This window comes from Oncorhynchus mykiss, chromosome 3 (genome assembly GCF_057628025.1).
Source record: "Oncorhynchus mykiss isolate SJ-2025 chromosome 3, ASM5762802v1, whole genome shotgun sequence".
In the NCBI taxonomy this organism is placed as follows: Eukaryota; Metazoa; Chordata; class Actinopteri; order Salmoniformes; family Salmonidae; genus Oncorhynchus; species Oncorhynchus mykiss.
In genome coordinates this window covers 75,905,779-75,928,942 of record NC_143024.1, presented here as the reverse complement: position 1 = coordinate 75,928,942, position 23,164 = coordinate 75,905,779, and the positions used below count along the sequence as shown (strand labels likewise).

Sequence of the window (23,164 nt, the reverse complement as noted above, 5' to 3'; positions counted from 1 at the left end):
CTCGAGTCCCAGTCAGACCTACAGTAATTCTCTCTAGTCCCACTGAGCCCTAGTCAGACCTATAGTAGTTCTCTCTAGTCCCAGTCAGACCTACAGTAATTCTCTCTAGTCCCACTGAGTCCCAGTCAGACCTATAGTAGTTCTCTCTAGTCCCACTGAGCCCCAGTCAGACCTATAGTAGTTCTCTCTAGTCCCAGTCAGACCTATAGTGGTTCTCTCTAGTCCCAGTCAGACCTACAGTAGTTCTCTCTAGTCCCAGTCAGACCTACAGTAGTCCTCTCTAGTCCCACTGAGCCCCAGTCAGACCTACAGTAGTTATCTCTAGTCCCAGTCAGACCTACAGTAGTTCTCTCTAGTCCATCTGAGCCCCAGTCAGACCTATAGTTGTTCTCTCTAGTCCCAGTCAGACCTGTAGTAGTTCTCTCTAGTCCCACTGAGTCCCAGTCAGACCTACAGTAGTTCTCTCTAGTTCCACTGAGCCCCAGTCAGACCTATAGTAGTTCTCTCTAGTCCCAGTCAGACCTACAGTAGTTCTCTCTAGTCCCAGTCAGACCTACAGTAGTCCTCTCTAGTCCCACTGAGCCCCAGTCAGACCTACAGTAGTTATCTCTAGTCCCAGTCAGACCTACAGTAATTCTCTCTAGTCCCACTGAGTCCCAGTCAGACCTACAGTAGTTCTCTCTAGTTCCACTGAGCCCCAGTCAGACCTATAGTAGTTCTCTCTAGTCCCAGTCAGACCTATAGTAGTTCTCTCTAGTCCCAGTCAGACCTATAGTGGTTCTCTCTAGTCCCAGTCAGACCTACAGTAGTTCTCTCGAGTCCCAGTCAGACCTACAGTAATTCTCTCTAGTCCCACTGAGCCCTAGTCAGACCTATAGTAGTTCTCTCTAGTCCCAGTCAGACCTGTAGTAGTTCTCTCTAGTCCCACTGAGTCCCAGTCAGACCTATAGTAGTTCTCTCTAGTCCCACTGAGTCCCAGTCAGACCTACAGTAGTTCTCTCTAGTTCCACTGAGCCCCAGTCAGACCTATAGTAGTTCTCTCTAGTCCCAGTCAGACCTATAGTAGTTCTCTCGAGTCCCAGTCAGACCTACAGTAATTCTCTCTAGTCCCACTGAGCCCTAGTCAGACCTATAGTAGTTCTCTCTAGTCCCAGTCAGACCTACAGTAATTCTCTCTAGTCCCACTGAGTCCCAGTCAGACCTATAGTAGTTCTCTCTAGTCCCACTGAGCCCCAGTCAGACCTACAGTAGTTCTCTCTAGTCCCAGTCAGACCTACAGTAGTTCTCTCGAGTCCCAGTCAGACCTATAGTAGTTCTCTCTAGTCCCACTGAGCCCCAGTCAGACCTACAGAAGTTCTCTCTAGTCCCAGTCAGACCTACAGTAGTTCTTTCTAGTCCCACTGAGCCCCAGTCAGACCTACAGTAGTTCTCTCTAGTCCCAGTCAGACCTATAGTAGTTCTCTCTAGTCCCACTGAGCCCCAGTCAGACCTATAGTAGTTCTCTCTAGTCCCACTGAGCCCCATTCAGACCTACAGTAGTTCTCTCTAGTCCCACTGAGCCCCAGTCAGACCTACACTACAGTGTCTTTAAAAGCAGTAGTTCATCCCTGGGGCATTAGGCTGGAAGAAGGCTGTAAAAGACTGACTCTCTTCAGTGAGTGGCTGGAATGGGGCTTAATCTCACAAAGAAATCAATACTCCAGTCTTCACGAAATTAAGTTTTCAATTATGTATGTTAAGACTTGCTTTAGGGCCTGATCTTTTCTCTGCTTTTCTGACACATAAAATGCATAACCTAAGAGTATCATTTTGCTTAATTTGAGAGGGAGAAAACCATACCTAAGAGATAAACTAAACATTCTTCAACATTTACTAAGACCTTAGAGACTTACAGTGCCTTCGGAAAGTATTCAGACCCCTTTACTTTTTCCATATTTTGTTACTTTACAGCCTTATTCTAAAATCGATTAAACAAACAAAACATATTCAGCTATCTACCCACACTACCCCATAATGACAAAGCAAAATCAGATTTTTTGATATTTTTGCAAATATATTAAATAGAAAAAACAGAAATACCTTATTTACATAAGTATTCAGACCCTTTGCTATGAGACCCAACATTGAGCTCAGTTGCATCCTGTTTCCATTGATCACCCTTGAGATGTTTCTACAACTTGATTGGAGTCCACCTGTGGTAAATTCAATTGTTTGGACATGATTTGTCAAGGCACACACCTGTCTATATAAGGTCCCACAGTTGACAGTGCATGTCAGAGCCAAAACCAAGCAATGAGGTTGAAGGAATTGTCTTTGGAGCTCTGAGACAGGATTGTGTCGAGGCACAGATCTGAGGAAGGGCACCAAAAAAATTCTGCATTATTGAAGGTCCCCAAGAACACAGTGGCCTCCATCATTCTTAAATGGAAGAAGTTTGGAACCACCAAGACTCTTCCTAGAGCTGGCCGCCCGGCCAAACTGAGCAATCAGGGAGAAGGGCCTTGGTCAGGGAGGTGACCAAGAACCCGATTGTCACTCTGACAGAGTTCTAGAGTTCCTCTGTGGAGATGGGAGAACCTTCCAGTAGGACAAGCATCTCTGCAGCGCTCCACCAATCAGGCCTTTATGGTAGAGTGGCCAAATGGATGCCTCTCCTCAGTAAAAGCCACATGACAGCCTGCATGGGGTTTGCCAAAGGCACCTAAAGACTCTCATACCATGAGAAACAAGATTCTCTGGTCTGATGAAACCAAGATTTAACTCTTTGGCCTGAATGCCAAGCGTCACATCTGGAGGAAACCTGGCACCATCCCTAGGGTGAAGCATGGTGGTGGCAGTATCATGCTGTGGGGGTGTTTTTCAGAGAAAAATACGAAGAGATCCTTGATCAAAACCTGCTCCAGAGCACTCAGGACATCAGACTGGGGCGAAGATTCACCTTCCAACAGGACAACGTCCCTAAGCACATAGCCAAGACAATACAGGAGTGGCTTCGGGACAAGTCTCTGAATGTCCTTGAGTGGCCTAGCCAGAGCCCGGACGAACCTGATCAAGACCTGAAGAGACCTGAAAATAGACGTGCAGCAACGCTCCCCATCCAATCCTGACAGAGCTTGACAGGATCTGCAGAGAAGAATGGGAGAAAGTCCCCAAATACAGGTGCACTAAGATTGTGGCTTCATACCGAAGAAAACACACAGCTGAAATCACTGCCAAAGATGCTTCAACAAAGTACTGAGTAAATGGTCTGAATATTTATTTAAATGTAATATTTGAGTTGAATTTTTTTTATAAATGAGCAAAAATGTCTAAAAACCTTTCTTTTAATCTGCAATTATGGGGTATTGTGTGTAGACTGATGAATACATTCTGAAGGCACTAGCCAGAGTGACCTCTTCCTTCGTTTTTGAACACTTTCTCTTTTTGTATTTTTCAGACTGTATATGGACTGAGATGGACTGAGATGATTGTGATGTTTTTTAAAGATGTGTACAGGGCACAGAGATGGTTCAGAAGGAGGATGGATTCCTTCAGATTTTCTGTTTCGGGTATTATTTTACTGTTCCACCTCAGTGTATAGGCTCTCTATAGTAATCACACCGTTTCCTGCTGTAAACAAATCACTCTCCTTTCCTCTTTCTCTCTCATATTTTCTCTCCCTCTTTCTCTTTCTCTGGTCTGTCTGGCACAAGGTCTTTTAGATTCATCCCTCACAGGTTACTGTGTCCGCAGGGGTCCTGTCTTTAGCGCTGTCACCGTTTATCACACACACACACACACACACACACACACACACACACACACACACACACACACACACACACACACCAGCAGACCGCTGAATACCCACATAGTTCTTGGATCTCTTTGATGGGATTTGACACCCACCCCCTGCCTCCCTGGCTTCCCCTTTACCTGCCATCTTTCTCTCGCTCTCTCGCTCTCACTCCCTAGGTCTCTCCCTCTCTATCGATCTCCCTCCCTCGGCCAGTGGACACATCACACCATCGCTTTGGTTTCATCATCGTTGTGTTGAATTTAGCCAGAGCATTAGGTGTTTTCACAGATCTAACAGGTATTGAATCAGCCTGTGTTTTGATAGCTAATTGGATCCATGTTATAGTCTGTCTGCCTCAAGGTTGACACAAAACCCGGCCGTGCTCAGGCCCTTGTTGAGGGTTATGTCTCATAACACAGCTACACAGCCCAATTTCCTGGAACTACACACTCCATTACAGATGCAATTTTTCTCTGTCTCCCCTCTCTCAGCTGAAAAGAGCTCTGAGCAGTCCACTCCCAAACACAGCTCCCCGGCCTGACAAAATCAAGTTTTATCACCCAGAAACAGGGAAATAAACGTAGCTTGTTTGAAGTTTCAAGTGAACATTCCCCCTGACTGGGTCCAGTCACAGTGTTGAGATACTGAACTGAGTCTCTGAGGTGTCAGGGTTGAGTGTGGAGGGCCACAAAGGACCTCTTAGAGCAAAGCTCTGTGTGTGGAAGGGCTGCACAATGAGAGACAGGGGCCCCATAGAGGGCTGTGCAGGGGCCACTGGGACCTGATGCTTCCTTCAAATCAGCTTTGGGGTGACTGAGAGATGGCAGGGGTACCACCCAGAGGACAGACAGGATGAAATACACACACACCCACTTATACCACAGGCCTCAGCATCATTCGGTCCCTGTCACACTATCCCCCATCAATGTGTAACCAGTCACACACACACACACACACACTGGTGTCTCTGTAGAGAGTCCTATTCTAAGACCACCCCAGGGTGTCTATCTCTGGCCTTACAGAGACTAACTCTCTCAAGCTCCTTTAGTTTCTCTAAGCTGGAGAGAGGGAGTTTATGTAAGTCTTTAAAGAGATACCTTTGTGGGATGAGGAGGCCTTGTGAAGTAGGTTGCTGATACAGGAGTCTACTGATAAGGTTACACCTACATTTACAGTACCTTCAGAAAGTATTCAGACCCCTTTTGACATCTTACCATATTTTTTGTGTTACAGCTTGAATTTAAAATGGATTAAATTCAGATTTTACACATTTTTTATAAAAAAATCAAACGCTGTATTATCTTGAGTCAATAAGTCTTCAAACCCTTTGCTATGGCAAGCCTAAATAAGTTCAGGAGTAAAAATGTACTTAACAAGTAATATAATTAGTTGCATGGACTCTTTGTGCAATAATAGTGTTTAACATGATTTTTGAATGACCACCTCATCTCTGTACCCCACACATACAATTATGTATAAGTTCCTATAGTCGAGCAGTCAATTTAAAACACCTTTTCAACCACAAAGACCAGAGAGTTTTTCCAATGACTCGCAAAGAAGGGCACCTATTGGTACAGTAGATGGGTAAAAAATTAAAAAGCAGACATTGAATATCCCTTTGAGCATGATGAAGTTATTCATTACACTTTGGATGGTATATCAATACACCTAGTCAAATCGAATCAAGTGTTATTTGTCACATACACGTGTTTAGCAGATGTTATTGCGGTTGTAGAGAAATGCTTCTCTTCATCAAAATGTCTCAAATTTGGACTCATCAGACCAAAGGACAATTTTCCACTAATGTCCATTGCTTGTGTTTCTTGGCCCAAGCAAGTCTCTTCTTATTATTGGTGTCCTTTAGTAGCTGTTTCTTTGCAGCAATTTGACCATGAAGGTCTGATTCATGTAGTCTCCCCTGAACAGTTGATGTTGAGATGTGTCTGTTACTTGAACTCTGTGAAGCATTTATTTGGGATGCAATTTCTGAGGCTGGTAACTCTAATGAACTTATCCTCTGCAGCAGAGGTAACTCTGGGTCTTCCTTTCTTCTAAAGGTCCTCATGAGAGCCAGTTTCAACATAGCGTTTGATCGTTTTTACAACTGCACTTGAAGAAACTTTCAAAGTCCTTGAAATATTCCATATTGACTGACCTTCATTTCTTAAGGTAATGATGGACTGTCATTTCTCTTTGCTTATTTGAGCTGTTCTTCTTGCCATAATATGGACTTGTTTTTTTTACCAAATAGGGCTGTGTTCTGTATACCACCTCTACCTTGTCACAACACACCTGATTGTCTCAAACGCATTAAGAAGGAAAGAAATTCCACAAATGAACTTTTAACAAGGCACACCTGATAATTGAAACGCATTCCAGGTGACTACCTCATGAAGCTCGTTGAGAGAATGCCAAGAGTGTGCAAAGCTGTCATCACACCTGATTGTCATCACACCTGATTGTCATCAATATATATTTGGATTTGTTTAACACTTTTTGGGTTACTACATAATTCCATACAGTATGTGTTATTTCATAGTTTTGATGATTCATAGTTATTCTACAACGTAGAAAATAATACAAATAAAGAAAAACCCTGGAATGAGTAGGTGTGTCCAAACTTTTGACTGGTACTGTATGTAAATTAGATATTTCTGTTTTAGATTTTCAATGAATGTGAAAAAAGTCTAAAAACATGTTTTCACTTTCTCATTGTGAGGAGCAAAATGTATTGAATACCTTTCGAATTCAGGCTGTAACACAACAAATTGTGGAATAAGGGGTATGAATACTTTCTGAAGGCACTGTAGCTACTGTACCTGTTCGGGTGTTGTAATGATCACCCACTAAACAACTGGCCAGGATATAAAGCATTTTCATACCTGACTGTGGTAGTGTAGGAAAACTCCAATGCATGAACTAGAAGTGTGTCACAGCTTTTATGCTTACTGACGATCTCTTTATTTCATTTAATACATTTAGATGGGTTAAGTGCAAAGACATGTCAGTCCATTTGTATCACTGGTGTAATTCTAGTTGTGAAATAATATTTGATATTTTGACACCTGTATGTACAATCTGGCTGACACAAACGGAGAGAGTTGTAGATGGGTGGGTGTGTTGGGATCCTTTCAGAATTCACAGCAAAACAATACAACATGAAGCATATTAGGCAATATAATACTTAATCAAAATCAATTTGTTTTAATTACATTATTATTACTGTGAAACCTTGAGGGAGAAATAGATTAAAATGTGTTGTCTTTTAGATTGAATTAAAACATGTCATTAAAAGGATAATGAGTCTGTATAACTAACCATTAGGATGTGATTACGGTTCTCCTGTTGGTAGGTAGTGTTTAGATAAGTACAAAACTACTTATTATCACTGAAATAATTGGCTCAAATTAGAATCTTCTTTCCCCAACTTTCCATAGTCTGTTTGCTAATAAAGAGCTTCTGTTCTTCCCACTTATTAATTAGACTGGTAGAAACATCAGAGGAGGGGAGGGAGGAAAGAGGTGGAGAGGGGGAAAGGAAAGGGAGAAGAGAGGTGGGGTGACAGAGTGAGTGAGTCTGGGAAAGAAGGAGGGGGGGGGGGGGTTCTTCTCTATACTTGGTACGGTTGTGTTTTTAATTTTTAGACATTAGACACTTTTGTGGATTTTGTTGGTTGAGGAGACAGGGCTGGGAGTGACAATATACCTATTCCTTGCAAATACTTCTTATTTTAATGCAACACTATCACGCACTGAATTTAGATATCTCTGTTTTTCTATATATTTTGGTTAGGTCAGGGTGTGACTAGGATGGGTACTCTAGTTGTTGGATGTCTATGGGTTTTTGTATGTCTATGTTGGCCTGATATGGTTCCCAATCAGAGACAGCTGTTTATTGTTGTCTCTGATTGGGGATCATATTTAGGTAGCCATTTCCCACATTTGTGTGGTGGGATCTTGACTATGTTTAGTTGCCTGTCTGCACTAATTTGTATAGCTTTTAGTTTGTTGTGTTTGTTAAGTGTTTCATTCATTAAAAGAGAATGTGCGCATACCACACTGCGCCTTGGTCTCACGCATACGACAATCGTGACAAACACTTTTGAGTAAGATGAACTGCCCAAGGACAAAGGGTATGTGGAGGTCAAAGTGCATACAGAGGTCAGAGTCATATTGTTGATTGATGTGTCTAGACTGAAGGGCAGCTATTGTGTTGTTGTTGAGCTGATTTAAAACCATTTTCCTCAGCAGGTAATTTGATTCTGGGAGCTTGGTGTTAGATGATCCATGGTCACTCTACAGCTGTCACACTGTGTGCATGTCAGTGTAATAGAGGGTAGAGCCAGAGGTCAGGGCTAAACACCTCCAATAGACTTCTATTCCAAGAACACAGAGGCAGGTGGCCTTCTGACCTCATGAAGCACTTACAGGGCTGTCACCCTTGTCACATGACCTGGGAGTCACAGAGGTGGGGTACAGGTGGTTAGTGATGGGTTCAACTGAGGTTTGAATTGTTTAGTAACGGTCCTGTTCCTCTCTTTTATTTTGTAATGTTGAGCTGCTTTTAGCGATAACACTAGATGACCAAAAGTATGTGTACACCTTCTCGTCGAACATCTCATTCCAAAATCATGGGCATTAATATGGAGTTGGTCCCCCCTTTGATGCTATAACAACCTCCACTCTTCTAGGAAAGCTTTCCACGAGATGTTGGAACATTGCTGCGGGGAATTGCTTCCTTTCAGCCACAAGATAATTAGTGAGGTCGTGCGTTGATGTTGGCCGATTAGGCCTGGCTCGCTGTCAGCGTTCCACTTCATCCCAAAGGTTTTCCATTGGGTTGAGGTTAGGGCTTTGTGCAGGCCAATCAAGTTCTTTCACACCGATGTTGACAAACCATTTCTGTATGGTACTCGCTTTGTGCACAGGGGCATTGTTATTTTGAAACAGGATAGGGCCTTCCCCCCCAGAATTATATAGAATGGCATTGTATGTTGTAGTGTTAAGATTTCCATTCACTGGAACTAAGGGGCCTAGCCCAAACCATGAAAAACAACCCAAGACCATTATTCCTCCTCCACCAAACTTTACAGTTGGTACTATGCATTCGGGCAGGTAGTGTTCTCCTGGCATCCGCCAAACCCAGATTCGTCCGTCGAACTGCCAGATGGTGAAGCGTGATTCATCACTCCAGAAAATGTATTCCTACTGCTCCAGAGTCCAATGGTGGCAAGCTTTACACCACTCCAGCCGACGCTTGGCACTGCGCATGGTTATCTTAGGCATGTGTGCGGCTGCTCGTGCCATGGAAACACACAAACGGTTATTGTGCTGACGTTGCTTCCAGAGACAGTTCTGAACTCGGTAGTGAGTGTTGCAACCGAGGACAGACGATTTTTATGCGCTACACGCTTTATCACTCGGTGGTCCTGTTCTGTGAGCTTGTGTGGCCTACCACTTCACGACTGAGCCGTTGTTGCTCCTAGACGTTTCCACTTCACAGTAACAGCACTTACAGTTGACTGGGTGAGCTCTAGCAGGGCAGAAATTTGACGAACTGACTTGTTGTAAAGGTGGCATCCTATGACGGTGCCACGTTGAAAGTCACTGTGCTCTTCAGAGATGCCATTCCACTGCCAATGTTAGTCTATGTAGATTGTATAGCTTGGTGCTCAATTTTATTCACCTGTCAGCAACGGGTTTGGCTGAAATAGCCAAATCCACTGATTTAAAGGGGTCTCCACATGCTTTTGTATATACTGTATAGTGTATCTGTAGTACTTTAGCAGCTCACTAACAGTCCTTTTTTGTTTTCTTCCTCACCTCTCTTCCTCCTCCTCTCCTCTCCAGTGGGATGCTATAACAGAGATGGATGAACACAACCGTCCCATCCATACCTTCCAGGTGTGTCACGTGATGGAACCCAACCAGAACAACTGGCTACGCTCCAATTGGATCTTCCGCCAGGCAGCACAGAAGGTGTGTAGGGGTTCTGAGCATGGGTTGGAACATGGTGCTGATAACACCTGGGTTGCAGGTTCAGTTCCCGCATGGGCCACATATTAACCAACTGCATTTCCTGTAAGTGGCTTTGAATAAAACATTAGCTACTTTACTTTGTTTATTATTTTTGCAAGGTGTACGTGGAGCTGCGGTTCACTCTGAGAGACTGTAACTCCATCCCCTGGGTATCTGGGACCTGCAAGGAGACCTTCAACCTTTTCTACTATGAGACAGACGAGTCCCACGGGGTCAAGTTCAAACCCGCCCAGTACACCAAGATCGACACCATTGCAGCCGACGAGAGCTTCACCCAGATGGACCTGGGAGACCGCATTCTGAAGCTCAACACTGAGGTCCATCACCTCAATTAACTCAATTCAATAATATGTGACTTATAGCCTGGGTGCCAGTCTTTTTCTGCCCTCTTGCCCTGTTGTTTGGCATGGTAATTCCATAAGGAGTTGGCAAGAGAGCAGAAACAGAATGCTGCCCATGTTATTTGATTTATCCCACAAGGGACAATTGTTTAGGCACTGCATACTAGAGACATGTTGTTGTGAAATACATGTGAGCATCCATCCACAATGTTTTCTATAGGTTCGGGAAGTGGGTCCTATCTCCAGGAAGGGTTTCTACCTGGCGTTCCAGGACATTGGGGCGTGCATCGCCCTGGTCTCAGTCAGGGTGTACTATAAGAAGTGTCCCTTCACCATGAGGAACCTGGCCTCCTTCCCTGACACCGTGCCCCGGGTCGACTCCTCCTCCCTGGTGGAGGTCAGGGGAGTGTGTGTGGAGCATGCCGAGGAGAGGGACACTCCCAAACTGTACTGCGGCGCCGACGGTGACTGGCTGGTGCCTTTGGGGAAGTGTGTCTGTAGCCTGGGCTATGAAGAGATGGACGGGGCATGTCTCGGTGAGTCACATGACTTCTGTTCTGACTGGATCTGTCCACCTTTCTCTACTCTCTCTCTCTCTCTCTCTCTCTCTCGCTCTCTCTCTCTCTCTCCGCACTTTCATTCTCTCTCTCCGTTTCAGTAGTCCCTCACCCCCTCTCTTTCCATGTACTTACAGTATATCTTTGTATTAATCTGAATCATCTCCTGAAGCTGTATGATATGAATACAGCCTAGCAGTAAACATGAGGTTTGATAGAGAATCAGTATTTGGGTCGTTCCACGAAATTAGTCCCTTTATGCACCAATATGGAATTTTAAAAGCCTGTTATATTAAATGAAGTGCCCTTTAATGTAGGAATTCAATAAATCATATTTTTAATATGAATAAATTATTTTAATTATTTTAACCCCCACATTTCTCAAAGTTTCACCATCACTGTAAAGCCCTAGTTATTTTTTTGCTTTGACATAATAATTTCTGAATATAATTTTTAATTTCATGTGATTAGGGATTAATTTAATAGTCTGATTAGTCTGTCCCTTATTTGACGTTCAACCCTGTTATGTGAACTGAACTCTCGTTTGAATATGGTGAAGCTATTCCTTTTTAAATCTTTTTCAAAAGCAACACTGAACATCTAATAGTCAAATCATAGCGTAAAAGCAGGTGCGCTGGTTCTATTCTTGCTGGCCATTTGCTGGTGTTTACTGTTGGAAAACTGAGTGGGTCAAGCGGAACATATCAACCCTGTTACCCATAGATAGACAGGCCAAAATAGTTGTATCTATTTAACTATTTCTATATTTTTTTTCATTCAATTGCACATCCCTGTTGCACAAAACAAGCTTCCATTCCCCCGGCACAGGGGAATTTATGGCTGAGTTAAGATGAAATCTGTCAACCCTGTTACTTTATTTGGCACTTAATAGTCATTTTTTTATTCAACCTCTTGAGATGGGAAAACATGTTTTGTTATTAAGTTTAACACATGCTTTTTGTGACAGAATGTTAAAATTAGGTGAAATCAAACTTTTTTGGACCAAGTTGCACTTCTCAAAAGGCACCGAATTGGTGGAATGACCCATCTGTAGGCTACATATCACCAGTCCTGGCCTGCAGGGGGGATTATTTATGGATTATGTACGGGCCAAGGTGTCTGACTACACAATGAAGAGTGTCAGGTGTTTCAACCACAGCTGCTTTATTCACTGACCTGGATCCAGATAGGTCTCTTTCTCCCTCATCTTTTCTCCCTCCCTCCCATCCCATTTCTCTCTCTAAATCTCACCTCCCTCACCCCTCCTTCCTTCCCTTCCTCACCCCCTCTCCATCCCTCTCTTTTATTTGTCATTCTGCAGTATAGGTGCAGTGCAGATAGGCAGAGCTCCATGCATCTTCACAAAGCCAGATGTCATCCCCTATCCTTCATTATCTACCTCCTGTCATCCCTCCTCCATCCCTTCTTCTCTCCTGTCTCCTCTCCTCCTCATCTCCTTCTTTGTAGCAGCCCTCCCACTCTGCCATTCAGATGAGATGTAATGTGAGGGGCTCTGGCTGTGTGGTGCTGATTGTTAACTGAAGCTGCAGCTGGATCTGTGGACCAGTAGGGGAGAGAGGGTGTGTGTGTGATATGAGAGAGGCTGTGTTTGTATGTGTGGTAGGGGATATGATGTATTTGTGGTAGGGCAGAGGCTGTGAAATATAACAACACAGATAAAGAGTGTTTGTGATATGCGCACCACAAATGTAACCACCGGGGCTGGGCCCAAAAAATGATATGCTGCTCCTGTGGTTTTCTTTCTTTGCACATAAGAGCATTAGTGTATTATACAAACACTATGTTTGGGAATTTGTGGATAGAGAGTGAGGGGTGCTCTCCTTTTCGAGACAGCTCTACCTCCAGCTGTCACCAGTGTTAGGAATCTGTCTGTAGTCTCAGCCTGCTGTCTGGCCATGCTGCTGTCTGTCTGTGGCCAGCAGCATGACCACTGACAGCAGCATGGCCACTGACAGCAGCATGGCCACTGACCAGCAGCATGGCCACTGACCAGCAGCATGGCCACTGACCAGCAGCATGGCCACTGACAAGCAGCATGGCCACTGACAAGCAGCATAACCATGGACAGCATCATGGCCACTGATATCAGCACTGACAGACAGCAGCATAACCATGGACAGCATCATGGCCACTGATATCAGCACTGACAGACAGCAGCATAACCATGGACAGCATCATGGCCACTGATATCAGCACTGACAGACAGCAGCATAACCATGGACAGCATCATGGCCACAGACAGCAGCACTGACAGACAGCAGCATGCCCACAGACAGCAGCACTGACAGTAGCATAACCACAGACAGCAGCACTGACAAACATCAGCACTGACAGACATCAGCATGACCACTGACATCAGCATGACCACTGACAGCAGCATGAGCACCGACAGACAGCAGCTCGACCACAAACAGCAGCATAACCACAGACAGCAGCATGACCAATGACATCAGCACAGACTGTGCTGTCTGTGCAGATGTCATTGGTCATGCTGCTGTCCGTGGTCATGCTGCTGTCCGTGGTCATGCTGCTGTCCGTGGTCGAGCTGCTGTCCGTGGTCATGCTGCTGTCCGTGGTCATGCTGCTGTCCGTGGTCATGCTGCTGTCCGTGGTCATGCTGCTGTCCGTGGTCATGCTGCTGTCCGTGGTCATGCTGCTGTCCGTGGTCATGCTGCTGTCCGTGGTCATGCTGCTGTCCGTGGTCATGCTGCTGTCCGTGGTCATGCTGCTGTCCGTGGTCATGCTGCTGTCCGTGGTCATGCTGCTGTCCGTGGTCATGCTGCTGTCCGTGGTCATGCTGCTGTCCGTGGTCATGCTGCTGTCCATGGTCATGCTGCTGTCCGTGGTCATGCTGCTGTCCGTGGTCATGCTGCTGTCCGTGGTCATGCTGCCGACCGTGGCCATGCTGCTGTCTGTCTGTGGCCATGCTGCTGACCGTGGCCATGCTGCTGTCTGTCTGTGGCCATGCTGCTGTCTGTCTGTGGCCATGCTGCTGTCTGTCTGTGGCCATGCTGCTGTCTGTTTGTGGCCATGCTGCTGTCTGTCTGTGGCCATGCTGCTGTCTGTCTGTGGCCATGCTGCTGTCTGTCTGTGGCCATGCTGCTGTCTGTCTGTGGCCATGCTGCTGTCTGTCTGTGGCCATGCTGCTGTCTGTCTGTGGCCATGCTGCTGACTGTCTGTGGCCATGCTGCTGTCTGTCAGTTGCCATGCTGCTGTCTGTCAGTTGCCATGCTGCTGACTGTGATCATGCTGCTGACTGTGATCATGCTGCGGACTGTGATCATGCTGCGGACTGTGATCATGCTGCGGACTGTGATCATGCTGCGGACTGTGGTCATGCTGCGGACTGTGGTTATGCTGCGGACTGTGGTTATGCTGCTGTCTGTGGTTATGCTGCTGTCTGTGGTCATGCTGCTGTCTGTGGTCATGCTGCTCTGTGGTTATGCTGCTGTCAGTGCTCATGCTGCTGTCTGTGGCCATGCTGCTGTCTGTGGCCATGCTGCTGTCTGTGGCCATGCTGCTCTGGTTATGCTGCTCTGTGGTCATGCTGCTGTCTGTGGTTATGCTGCTCTGTGGTAATGCTGCTCTGTGGTTATGCTGCTGGCTGTGGTTATGCTGCTGCTCTGTGGCCATGCTGATGTCTGTGGCCATGCTGCTGTCTGTGGTTATGCTGCTCTGTGGTTATGCTGCTGTCTGTGGCCATGCTGCTGCTCTGTGGTCATGCTGCTCTGTGGTTATGCTGTTTGACATACAAACACTGGACTTACATTGGAATCCTTTGTTAATAATACAATTATGGAAAATATCAGTAACATTCCACCCATGAGGCCAAAGAGGGTGCTGTTTCCATTGATCATCCTTGAGATGTTTCTACAACTTGATTGGAGTCCACCTGTGGTAAATTCAATTGATTTGACATGATTTGGAAAGGTCCCAAGGTTGACAGTGCATGTCAGAGCAAAAACTAAGCCATGAGGTTGAAGGAATTGTCCTTGGAGCTCTGAGACAGGATTGGATCGAGGCACAAATCTGGGGAAGGGTACCAAATACATTCTGCTGTATTGAAGGTCCCCAAGAACACAGTGGCCTCCATCATTCTTATATGGAAGATGTTTGGAACCAGCAAGACTCTTCCTAGAGCTGGGCGCCCGGCCAAACTGAGCAATCGGGGGAGAAGAGCCTTGGTCAGGGAGGTGACCAAGAACCCGATGGTCACTCTGACAAAGCTCCAGAGTTCCTCTGTGGAAATGGGAGAACCTTCTAGATGGACAAGCATCTCTGCAGCACTCCACCAATCAGGCCTTTATGGTAGAGTGGCCAGGTGGCAGCAATTCTCAGTAAAAGGCACATGACAGCCAGCTTGGAGTTTGCCAAACTGGTCTGGTGAAACCAAGATTGAACTCCTTGGCCTCAATGCCAAACGTCATGTTTGGAGGATACCTGAGAGAATGCCAAGAGTGTGCAAAGCTGTCATCAAGGCAAAGAGTGGCTACTTTGAAGAATCTCAAATATAATATATATTATATTTGATATTCTTCAATGTAGCCACTCTTTGCCCTGATGACAGCTTTGCACACTCTTGGCATTCTCTCAGGTATCCTCCAAACATGACGTCCTTTTAGAAATGTCAAAACTCTCAGTATGATGATATAGGTCTTTACATGTTGTATACATGACATTGTGTCATCCGCAACGTTATATTCCCTTTTGTGCTAAGACAATGTTCCCGCTTAGCTGCATGCGGGCGCACAGCTCCCTGGGACTGCCGCTCAGCCCGTGCAAAGAAGCACAAGATTTTCTTGAGTTTTCCCCATTAGTTAACACTATCAACATGTCCCTATATGTGGGAACTGTGATCGAATCAACACAATATTAGCCACTTTCAATGCAACATACCGAAAGAAAACAAACTATGCAAGACTTAGTTTGCTAAACTAACTATGCAAGAGATTTTGTAGAAGGCATCTGAGTAGAATTCTATTGCATTGACAGGCACCACTCAGACCCGTAATCTAAACAGACCAGTGTGCCATAACCAATCAGAGCTGCAGTAGGCCTATATGCAAATAGATGATTGCCATATATGGATCGGTGCCATTTACTTTGAACTGGACTGTTTTTACAGCATCAGCGGTCGTGAGGAAATGCGCTTGTTTTGAGATCAAAGCGAGAGCTACATTTAGCGACGTGTGCACATTTGTAAATGTGTTCATATCCTTTGCTAGTTTGAGTAATTAGCCCAGTTATTGATAATTTGTAGTTAGCAATGGGGGAGTGATTGCTTCCTACAAGAGCACAAAACATTTGCATTTCTAGACATCTTTGAAAATGTCAGGTAAATAGTTTTTTTTGTCTTAGAGGGGCAGTGTTGTATTTTGAGAGAGGCTTGAATAAGCTAAGTAGCCAATAGGCAGAGGGTAGCATAATTTATCTGATTCTCTGTAATAATGGTGTGGGAATAATGATGGATTTTATTTTGTAAAGTGGTTTCTTGCATCAAACAACATTTTCAGTCACCTCCCTGTCTGAAGGACAAGTGGATAAACAGGTTGATGTCAAGCTCTGCCTACATTCTGGTCCATAGTAGCCTACTTGACCACTGTTAAAACTAACTTAAAGCTAGTACGGGTCTCAGTGTTCACAGTAAACATGCACTCAAATTTTTAATTTAATTTAATTTCACCTTTAACCAGGTAGGCCAGTTGAGAACAAGTTCTCAATTACAAATGCGACCTGGCCAAGAAAGCAAAGCAGTGCGACAAAAACAACAACAAGAGTTATACATGGGATTAACAAACGTACAGTCAATAACAATAGAAAAATCTATATACAGTGTGTTTAAATGGAGTACCGGGGGCAAACTACCTGCCCTCCAGGACACCTACACCACCCGATGTCACAGGAAGGCCATAAAGATCATCAAGGACATCAACCACCCGAGCCACTGCCTGTTCACCCCGCTATCATCCAGAAGGCGAGGTCAGTACAGGTGCATCAAAGCTGGGACCGAGAGACCGAAAACCAGCTTCTATCTCAAGGCCATCAGACTGTTAAACAGCCACCACTAACACTGAGTGGCTGCTGCCAACACACTGACACTGACTCAACTCCAGCCACTTTAATAATGGGAATTGATGGGAAAGGATGTAAATATATCACTAGCCACTTTAAACAATGCTACCTTATATAATGTTACTTACCCTACATTATTCATCTCATATGCATACGTATATACTGTACTCTATATCATCGACTGTATCCTTATGTAATACATGTATCACTAGCCACTTTAACTATGCCACTTTGTTTACATACTCATCTCATATGTATATACTGTACTCGATACCATCTACTGTATCTTGCCTATGCTGCTCTGTACCATCACTCATTCATATATCCTTATGTACATATTCTTTATCCCCTTACACTGTGTACAAGACAGTAGTTTTGGAATTGTTAGTTAGATTACTTGTTATTACTGCATTGTCGGAACTAGAAGCACAAGCATTTCGCTACACTCGCATTAACATCTGCTAACCATGTGTATGTGACAAATAAAATTTGATTTGATTTGATTTGAGTAAGGAGGTAAGGCAATAAATAGGCCATAGTAGCAAAGTAATTACAATTTAGCAAATTAACACTGGAGTGATAGATGAGCAGATGATGATGTGCAAGTAGAAATACTGGTGTGCAAAAGAGCTTAAAAAGGAAATAAAAACAATATGGGGATGAGGTATGTAGTTGGTTCGTTGGGCTATGTACAGCTGCAACGATCGGTGAGCTGCTCAGATAGCTGATGCTTAAAGTTAGTGAGGGAGATATAAGTCTCCAACTATAGTGAAGTTTGCGCTCAGCAGACCTGAAATTTGCTCAGTGGTGAAAAAAGTTTGAGGGAACATTGCTGGAGACGTTTCCCCTAACCAGCTGTTCCGTTCTCTGTGTAGCCTGCTGCTACAGGTAGCTGCTACAGGTAACTGCCAAAATAAAGGAAACACCAACATAAAGTGTCTTAATAGGGTGTTGTGTCACCACAAGCAGCCAGAACAGCTTCATTGGGCCTTGACATAGATTCTACAAGTGTCTGGAACTTCCTGTGTGGAAGCAACCCCTGTTTTCAATATACTTTGTATCCCTCATTTACTCAAGTGTTTCATTTTATTTTGGCAGTTAAAGTCCAGAATGACACAATTTCATGTGTACAACGTCTAAAGACTTGCATCACTATACTGAGAGTGTGGCCATTTCTAAAAGGATGCATTTGGGTGTATTTAGGCCTTTGTTAATGATATTTCAGGGGCCCATACTACACAATGAGGATAAGTAAGTGATTCGATGTTTGAGGTAAGTTTCTCAAAAACAAGTGAAATCACACAAAAGGTGTCTGGACCCTTCGATAACATGTGATTTACATCAATAATAGAGATTTGGTTGTAAAAAATAAAACGTCCTCTTTAAATTCTGCCTGGCTACCAACCCACTGCTTTATGCAAATGTACTGTATGTGTACGTGGGGCCAGTAACGTTATACTGCCTTACAAAAACCTTTGATCTGTTGTAATGGCCAGGTGTAATATCTGATTCATGTGTTATTTACTTTCCTGATGACAAACAAGCCACACAATTAGAATATCATTAAGTATCAAAAATTGCTGTCTGTCTGGGCAGAAAAAGAATTTGAAGTCAGAAAATAATTGATATACTGTAGATACTGCACTTTGCCTTTTATAGGGCAGGATAGTAAGGGGGTCCATTTCCTGCTGTGATCTGAGGCAGGGGACAGGGCAACTCGCTGTCAGAGATTACATCTGCTGCGGCTGGCCAGACGTGGGTTTGATCCCTGGACAGCCTGTCTGTCTGTCTGGTGGTGGCTCAGGGTTATCACTGTCTGCCTCTACTCTGAGACATGGGGTGACACTAACAGAACTGGTACAGGGCTATGCCACTGCTTAATAGTGTTTATCTATCGCTCAGAAGAAAATCTGCCTTAGTATTTACACATTTCAAATAATGTTCTTATGGTACTCTATATCCACATGATTCCTCTCTGCCATAAAGTACTTCTCCTCTCTCCCCCTGTCTGTTCCTAACCTGCTGTAAAGGCCGCTCTCCCCCTGTCTGTTCCTAACCTACTGTAAAGGCCTCTCTCCCCCTGTCTGTTCCTAACCTGCTGTAAAGGCCTCTCTCCCCCTGTCTGTTCCTAACCTGCTGTAAAGGCCTCTCTCCCCCTGTCTGTTCCTAACCTGCTGTAAAGGCCGCTCTCCCCCTGTCTGTTCCTAACCTACTGTAAAGGCCTCTCTCCCCCTGTCTGTTCCTAACCTGCTGTAAAGGCCTCTCTCCCCCTGTCTGTTCCTAACCTGCTGTAAAGGCCTCTCTCCCCCTGTCTGTTCCTAACCTGCTGTAAAGGCCTCTCTCCCCCTGTCTGTTCCTAACCTGCTGTAAAGGCCTCTCTCCCCCTGTCTGTTCCTAACCTGCTGTAAAGGCCTCTCTCCCCCTGTCTGTTCCTAACCTGCTGTAAATGCCTCTCTCCCCCTGTCTGTTCCTAACCTGCTGTAAAGGCCTCTCTCCCCCTGTCTGTTCCTAACCTGCTGTAAATGCCTTTCTCCCCCTGTCTGTTCCTAACCTGCTTGTAAAGGCCACGAACAGCACGACCCTAGTGTGGGGGAGGAAAGGTCACTGACGCTTGGCCAGAATCTGGACGTGTCAGTGGGGGAGAGGATGGTCAGAGACAGGGGGAGAGAGGGGTAGAGGTCAAAGCCACCTGGGGCTGAGAGAGAGGGGGAGAGCCCGGGGGAAAGAGGGGGGAGAGACCGGGGGAAAGTGGGGCTACAGTGAGAGACTATATATACACTATGTATACAAAAGTACAGTGCCTTGCGAAAGTATTCGGCCCCCTTGAACTTTGCGACCTTTTGCCACATTTCAGGCTTCAAACATAAAGATATAAAACTGTATTTTTGTGAAGAATCAACAACAAGTGGGACACAATCATGAAGTGGAATGACGTTTATTGGATATTTCAAACTTTTTTAACAAATCAAAAACAGAAAAATTGTGCCTGCAAAATTATTCAGCCCCCTTAAGTTAATACTTTGTAGCGCCACCTTTTGCTGCGATTACAGCTGTAAGTCGCTTGGGGTATGTCTCTAGCAGTTTTTCACATCGAGAGACTGACATTTTTTCCCATTCCTCCTTGCAAAACAGCTCGAGCTCAGTGAGGTTGGATGGAGAGCATTTGTGAACAGCAGTTTTCAGTTCTTTCCACAGATTCTCGATTGGATTCAGGTCTGGACTTTGACTTGGCCATTCTAACACCTGGATATGTTTATTTTTGAACCATTCCATTGTAGATTTTGCTTTATGTTTTGGATCCTTGTCTTGTTGGAAGACAAATCTCCGTCCCAGTCTCAGGTCTTTTGCAGACTCCATCAGGTTTTCTTCCAGAGTGGTCCTGTATTTGGCTCCATCCATCTTCCCATCAATTTTAACCATCTTCCCTGTCCCTGCTGAAGAAAAGCAGGCCCAAACCATGATGCTGCCACCACCATGTTTGACAGTGGGGATGGTGTGTTCAGCTGTGTTGTTTTTACGCCAAACATAACGTTTTGCATTGTTGCCAAAAAGTTCAATTTTGGTTTCATCTGACCAGAGCACCTTCTTCCACATGTTTGGTGTGTCTCCCAGGTGGCTTGTGGCAAACTTTAAACAACACTTTTTATGGATATCTTTAAGAAATGGCTTTCTTCTTGCCACTCTTCCATAAAGGCCAGATTTGTGCAATATACAACTGATTGTTGTCCTATGGACAGAGTCTCCCACCTCAGCTGTAGATCTCTGCAGTTCATCCAGAGTGATCATGGGCCTCTTGGCTGCATCTCTGATCAGTCTTCTCCTTGTGTGAGCTGAAAGTTTAGAGGGACGGCCAGGTCTTGGTAGATTTGCAGTGGTCTGATACTCCTTCCATTTCAATATTATCGCTTGCACAGTGCTCCTTGGGATGTTTAAAGCTTGGGAAATCTTTTTGTATCCAAATCCGGCTTTAAACTTCTTCACAACAGTATCTCGGACCTGCCTGGTGTGTTCCTTGTTCTTCATGATGCTCTCTGCGCTTTTAACGGACCTCTGAGACTATCACAGTGCAGGTGCATTTATACGGAGACTTGATTACACACAGGTGGATTGTATTTATCATCATTAGTCCTTTAGGTCAACATTGGATCATTCAGAGATCCTCACTGAACTTCTGGAGAGAGTTTGCTGCACTGAAAGTAAAGGGGCTGAATAGTTTTGCACACCCAATTTTTCAGTTTTTGATTTGTTAAAAAAGTTTGAAATATCCAATAAATGTTGTTCCACTTCATGATTGTGTCCCACTTGTTGTTGATTCTTCACAAAAATACAGTTTTATATCTTTATGTTTGAAGCCTGAAATGTGGCAAAAGGTCGCAAAGTTCAAGGGGGCCGAATACTTTCGCAAGGCACTGTATGTGGACACCCCTTCAAATTAGTGGATTCAGCTATTTCAGCCACACCCGTTGCTGACAGGTGTATAAAATCGAGCACACCGCCATGCAATCTCCATAGACAAACATTGGCAGTAGAATGGCCAATACTGAAGAGCACAGTGACTTTCAATGTGGCACCGTCATAGGATGCCACCTTTCCAACAAGTCAGTTCATCAAATTTCTGCCTTGTTAGAGCTGCCCCGGTCAACTGTAAGTGCTATTATTGTGAAGTGAAACCGTCTAGGAGCAACAACCGCTCAGCCGCGAAGTGGTAGGCCAGACAAGCTCACAGAACGGGACCCTCGAGTTCCAAACTGCCTCTGGAAGCAACGTTCTTTTCATACATCTCCGTTCTATGAAGCGCATGGATATGTCCCATTATGAAATCTTCCCTCAGTCTCTCACCCACTCAATGTTCAGATGTCCTCAGCCCATGCAGCTTGGGGTTGTCATTCAGTAGTAGTTGATGATGATTTATCTGTGGTGCAGGCCTGAGAGGTTCACAGCTGCATCCACAGCTGCTCAGCAATCAGCCAGACAACATCACACTACAGCTGTGATCAGAACAACACCAGAAATTAATTATTCATCCAACTTTCCCCAATCCTTTATATAGTCTATTGTAACTTGGCGTGCCAGAAAAGTTAAACTGCAGACATGAACAATTTATTCATCTAGAATAGGCATCCACGACCATATCGGAAACTTCTGTTTTGTTTTTGTTTCTATTTAATTGTCAAATCTAAGAGTAGGGTTACCTGTAGATGTTGCTAATGCAGCACCTTTGCTGTTTCTGCTGTCGTGTACAGTGTACCCTTTAAACTGTGTCTGTCTGGGTTCCCGCTGACTCTGGCATTTCAGGGAGCGCTGCTTGTCTGAAGAATTACTAAGTTCCCAGTTGACTGCTATCCTGATGTGACCCACAAGTAAGAGTTTACTAAGAAGAAGACAGAGACACATTACTCTGGTCCCTCTGGCTCTGGTTTAAACTCTGTTCATCCATTATATTAAGGGTAGAAGAGATACACCACATGTTTATGCTAATGTTCAAGCACCTTACCTGAATTAAAACATCCTTACACATTAATCTCTCTCTCTGGCATTAAATGCCTTTGTGTTCACACCTAGAACACCTACAGTATACTTTCTCACTTTCTCTCTCCATTCCTTCCTTTTTTCCTCTCTCTGTAGTATATTTCACAGTTGGGTTAGTCTTGGTGATGTGTAGCGATTATAATGCTGTGTCAACCCTAAAGGAGGGCCTGCTCATTGTTCCAACAGTCACACAGTAGTTATTAAACCTCCACACTGCCTGGTCTGCCGTGGGGAGTCCAGGGCGTCAGGGGGAGTAGACGATAATACCTCAGTCCCACATCACCTTACCTCAGCTACATTGCCTCTTATTTACCGTAGTTAGAACCGTCTTCTGAACACAAGGGGTGTTTCTCAGTATGCATACTACCGAAATGAATAAACAATTAAAATCTGAAATGTCTTGAGTCAATAAGTATTCCAGTCCGTTATGGCAAGCCTAAATAAATTCAGGAGTAAAAATGTTCTTAACAAATCACATAATTGGCATGGACTCATTCTGTGTTCAATAATAGCGGTTAACATGATTTTTGATTGACGACCCCATCTCTGTACCCCACACATACAATTATATTTAAGGTCCCTCAATCAAGTAGTGAATTTCAAGCACAGATTCACCCACAAAGACCAGGGAGGTTTTTCAATGGCTCGCAAAAAAGGGTGCCAATTGGTAGATCTGTAAAAAAAAAGAAAATACAAAAGCAGACACTGAATATTCCTTTGAGCATGGTGAAGTTATTAATTAGGCTTTGGATGGTGTATCAATACACCCAGTCACAACAAAGATACAGTAGTCCTTCCTAACTCAATTTCCAGAGAGGAAGGAAACTG

The 23,164-nt window shown here is 44.5% G+C and overlaps 1 protein-coding gene across 1 annotated transcript in view; it reads left to right on the top strand.

Moving 5' to 3' along the window:
* The window catches only part of LOC110520380 (ephrin type-A receptor 6), a 262,188-nt gene that overhangs the window by 82,696 nt on the left and 156,328 nt on the right, over positions 1-23,164 (top strand). The window contains exons 3-5 of the mRNA XM_036974914.2: positions 9,628-9,756; positions 9,915-10,133; positions 10,378-10,693. Of these exons, the coding sequence (XP_036830809.1) occupies positions 9,628-9,756; positions 9,915-10,133; positions 10,378-10,693 (664 nt within the window). The remainder of the gene's footprint in view (positions 1-9,627; positions 9,757-9,914; positions 10,134-10,377; positions 10,694-23,164) is intronic.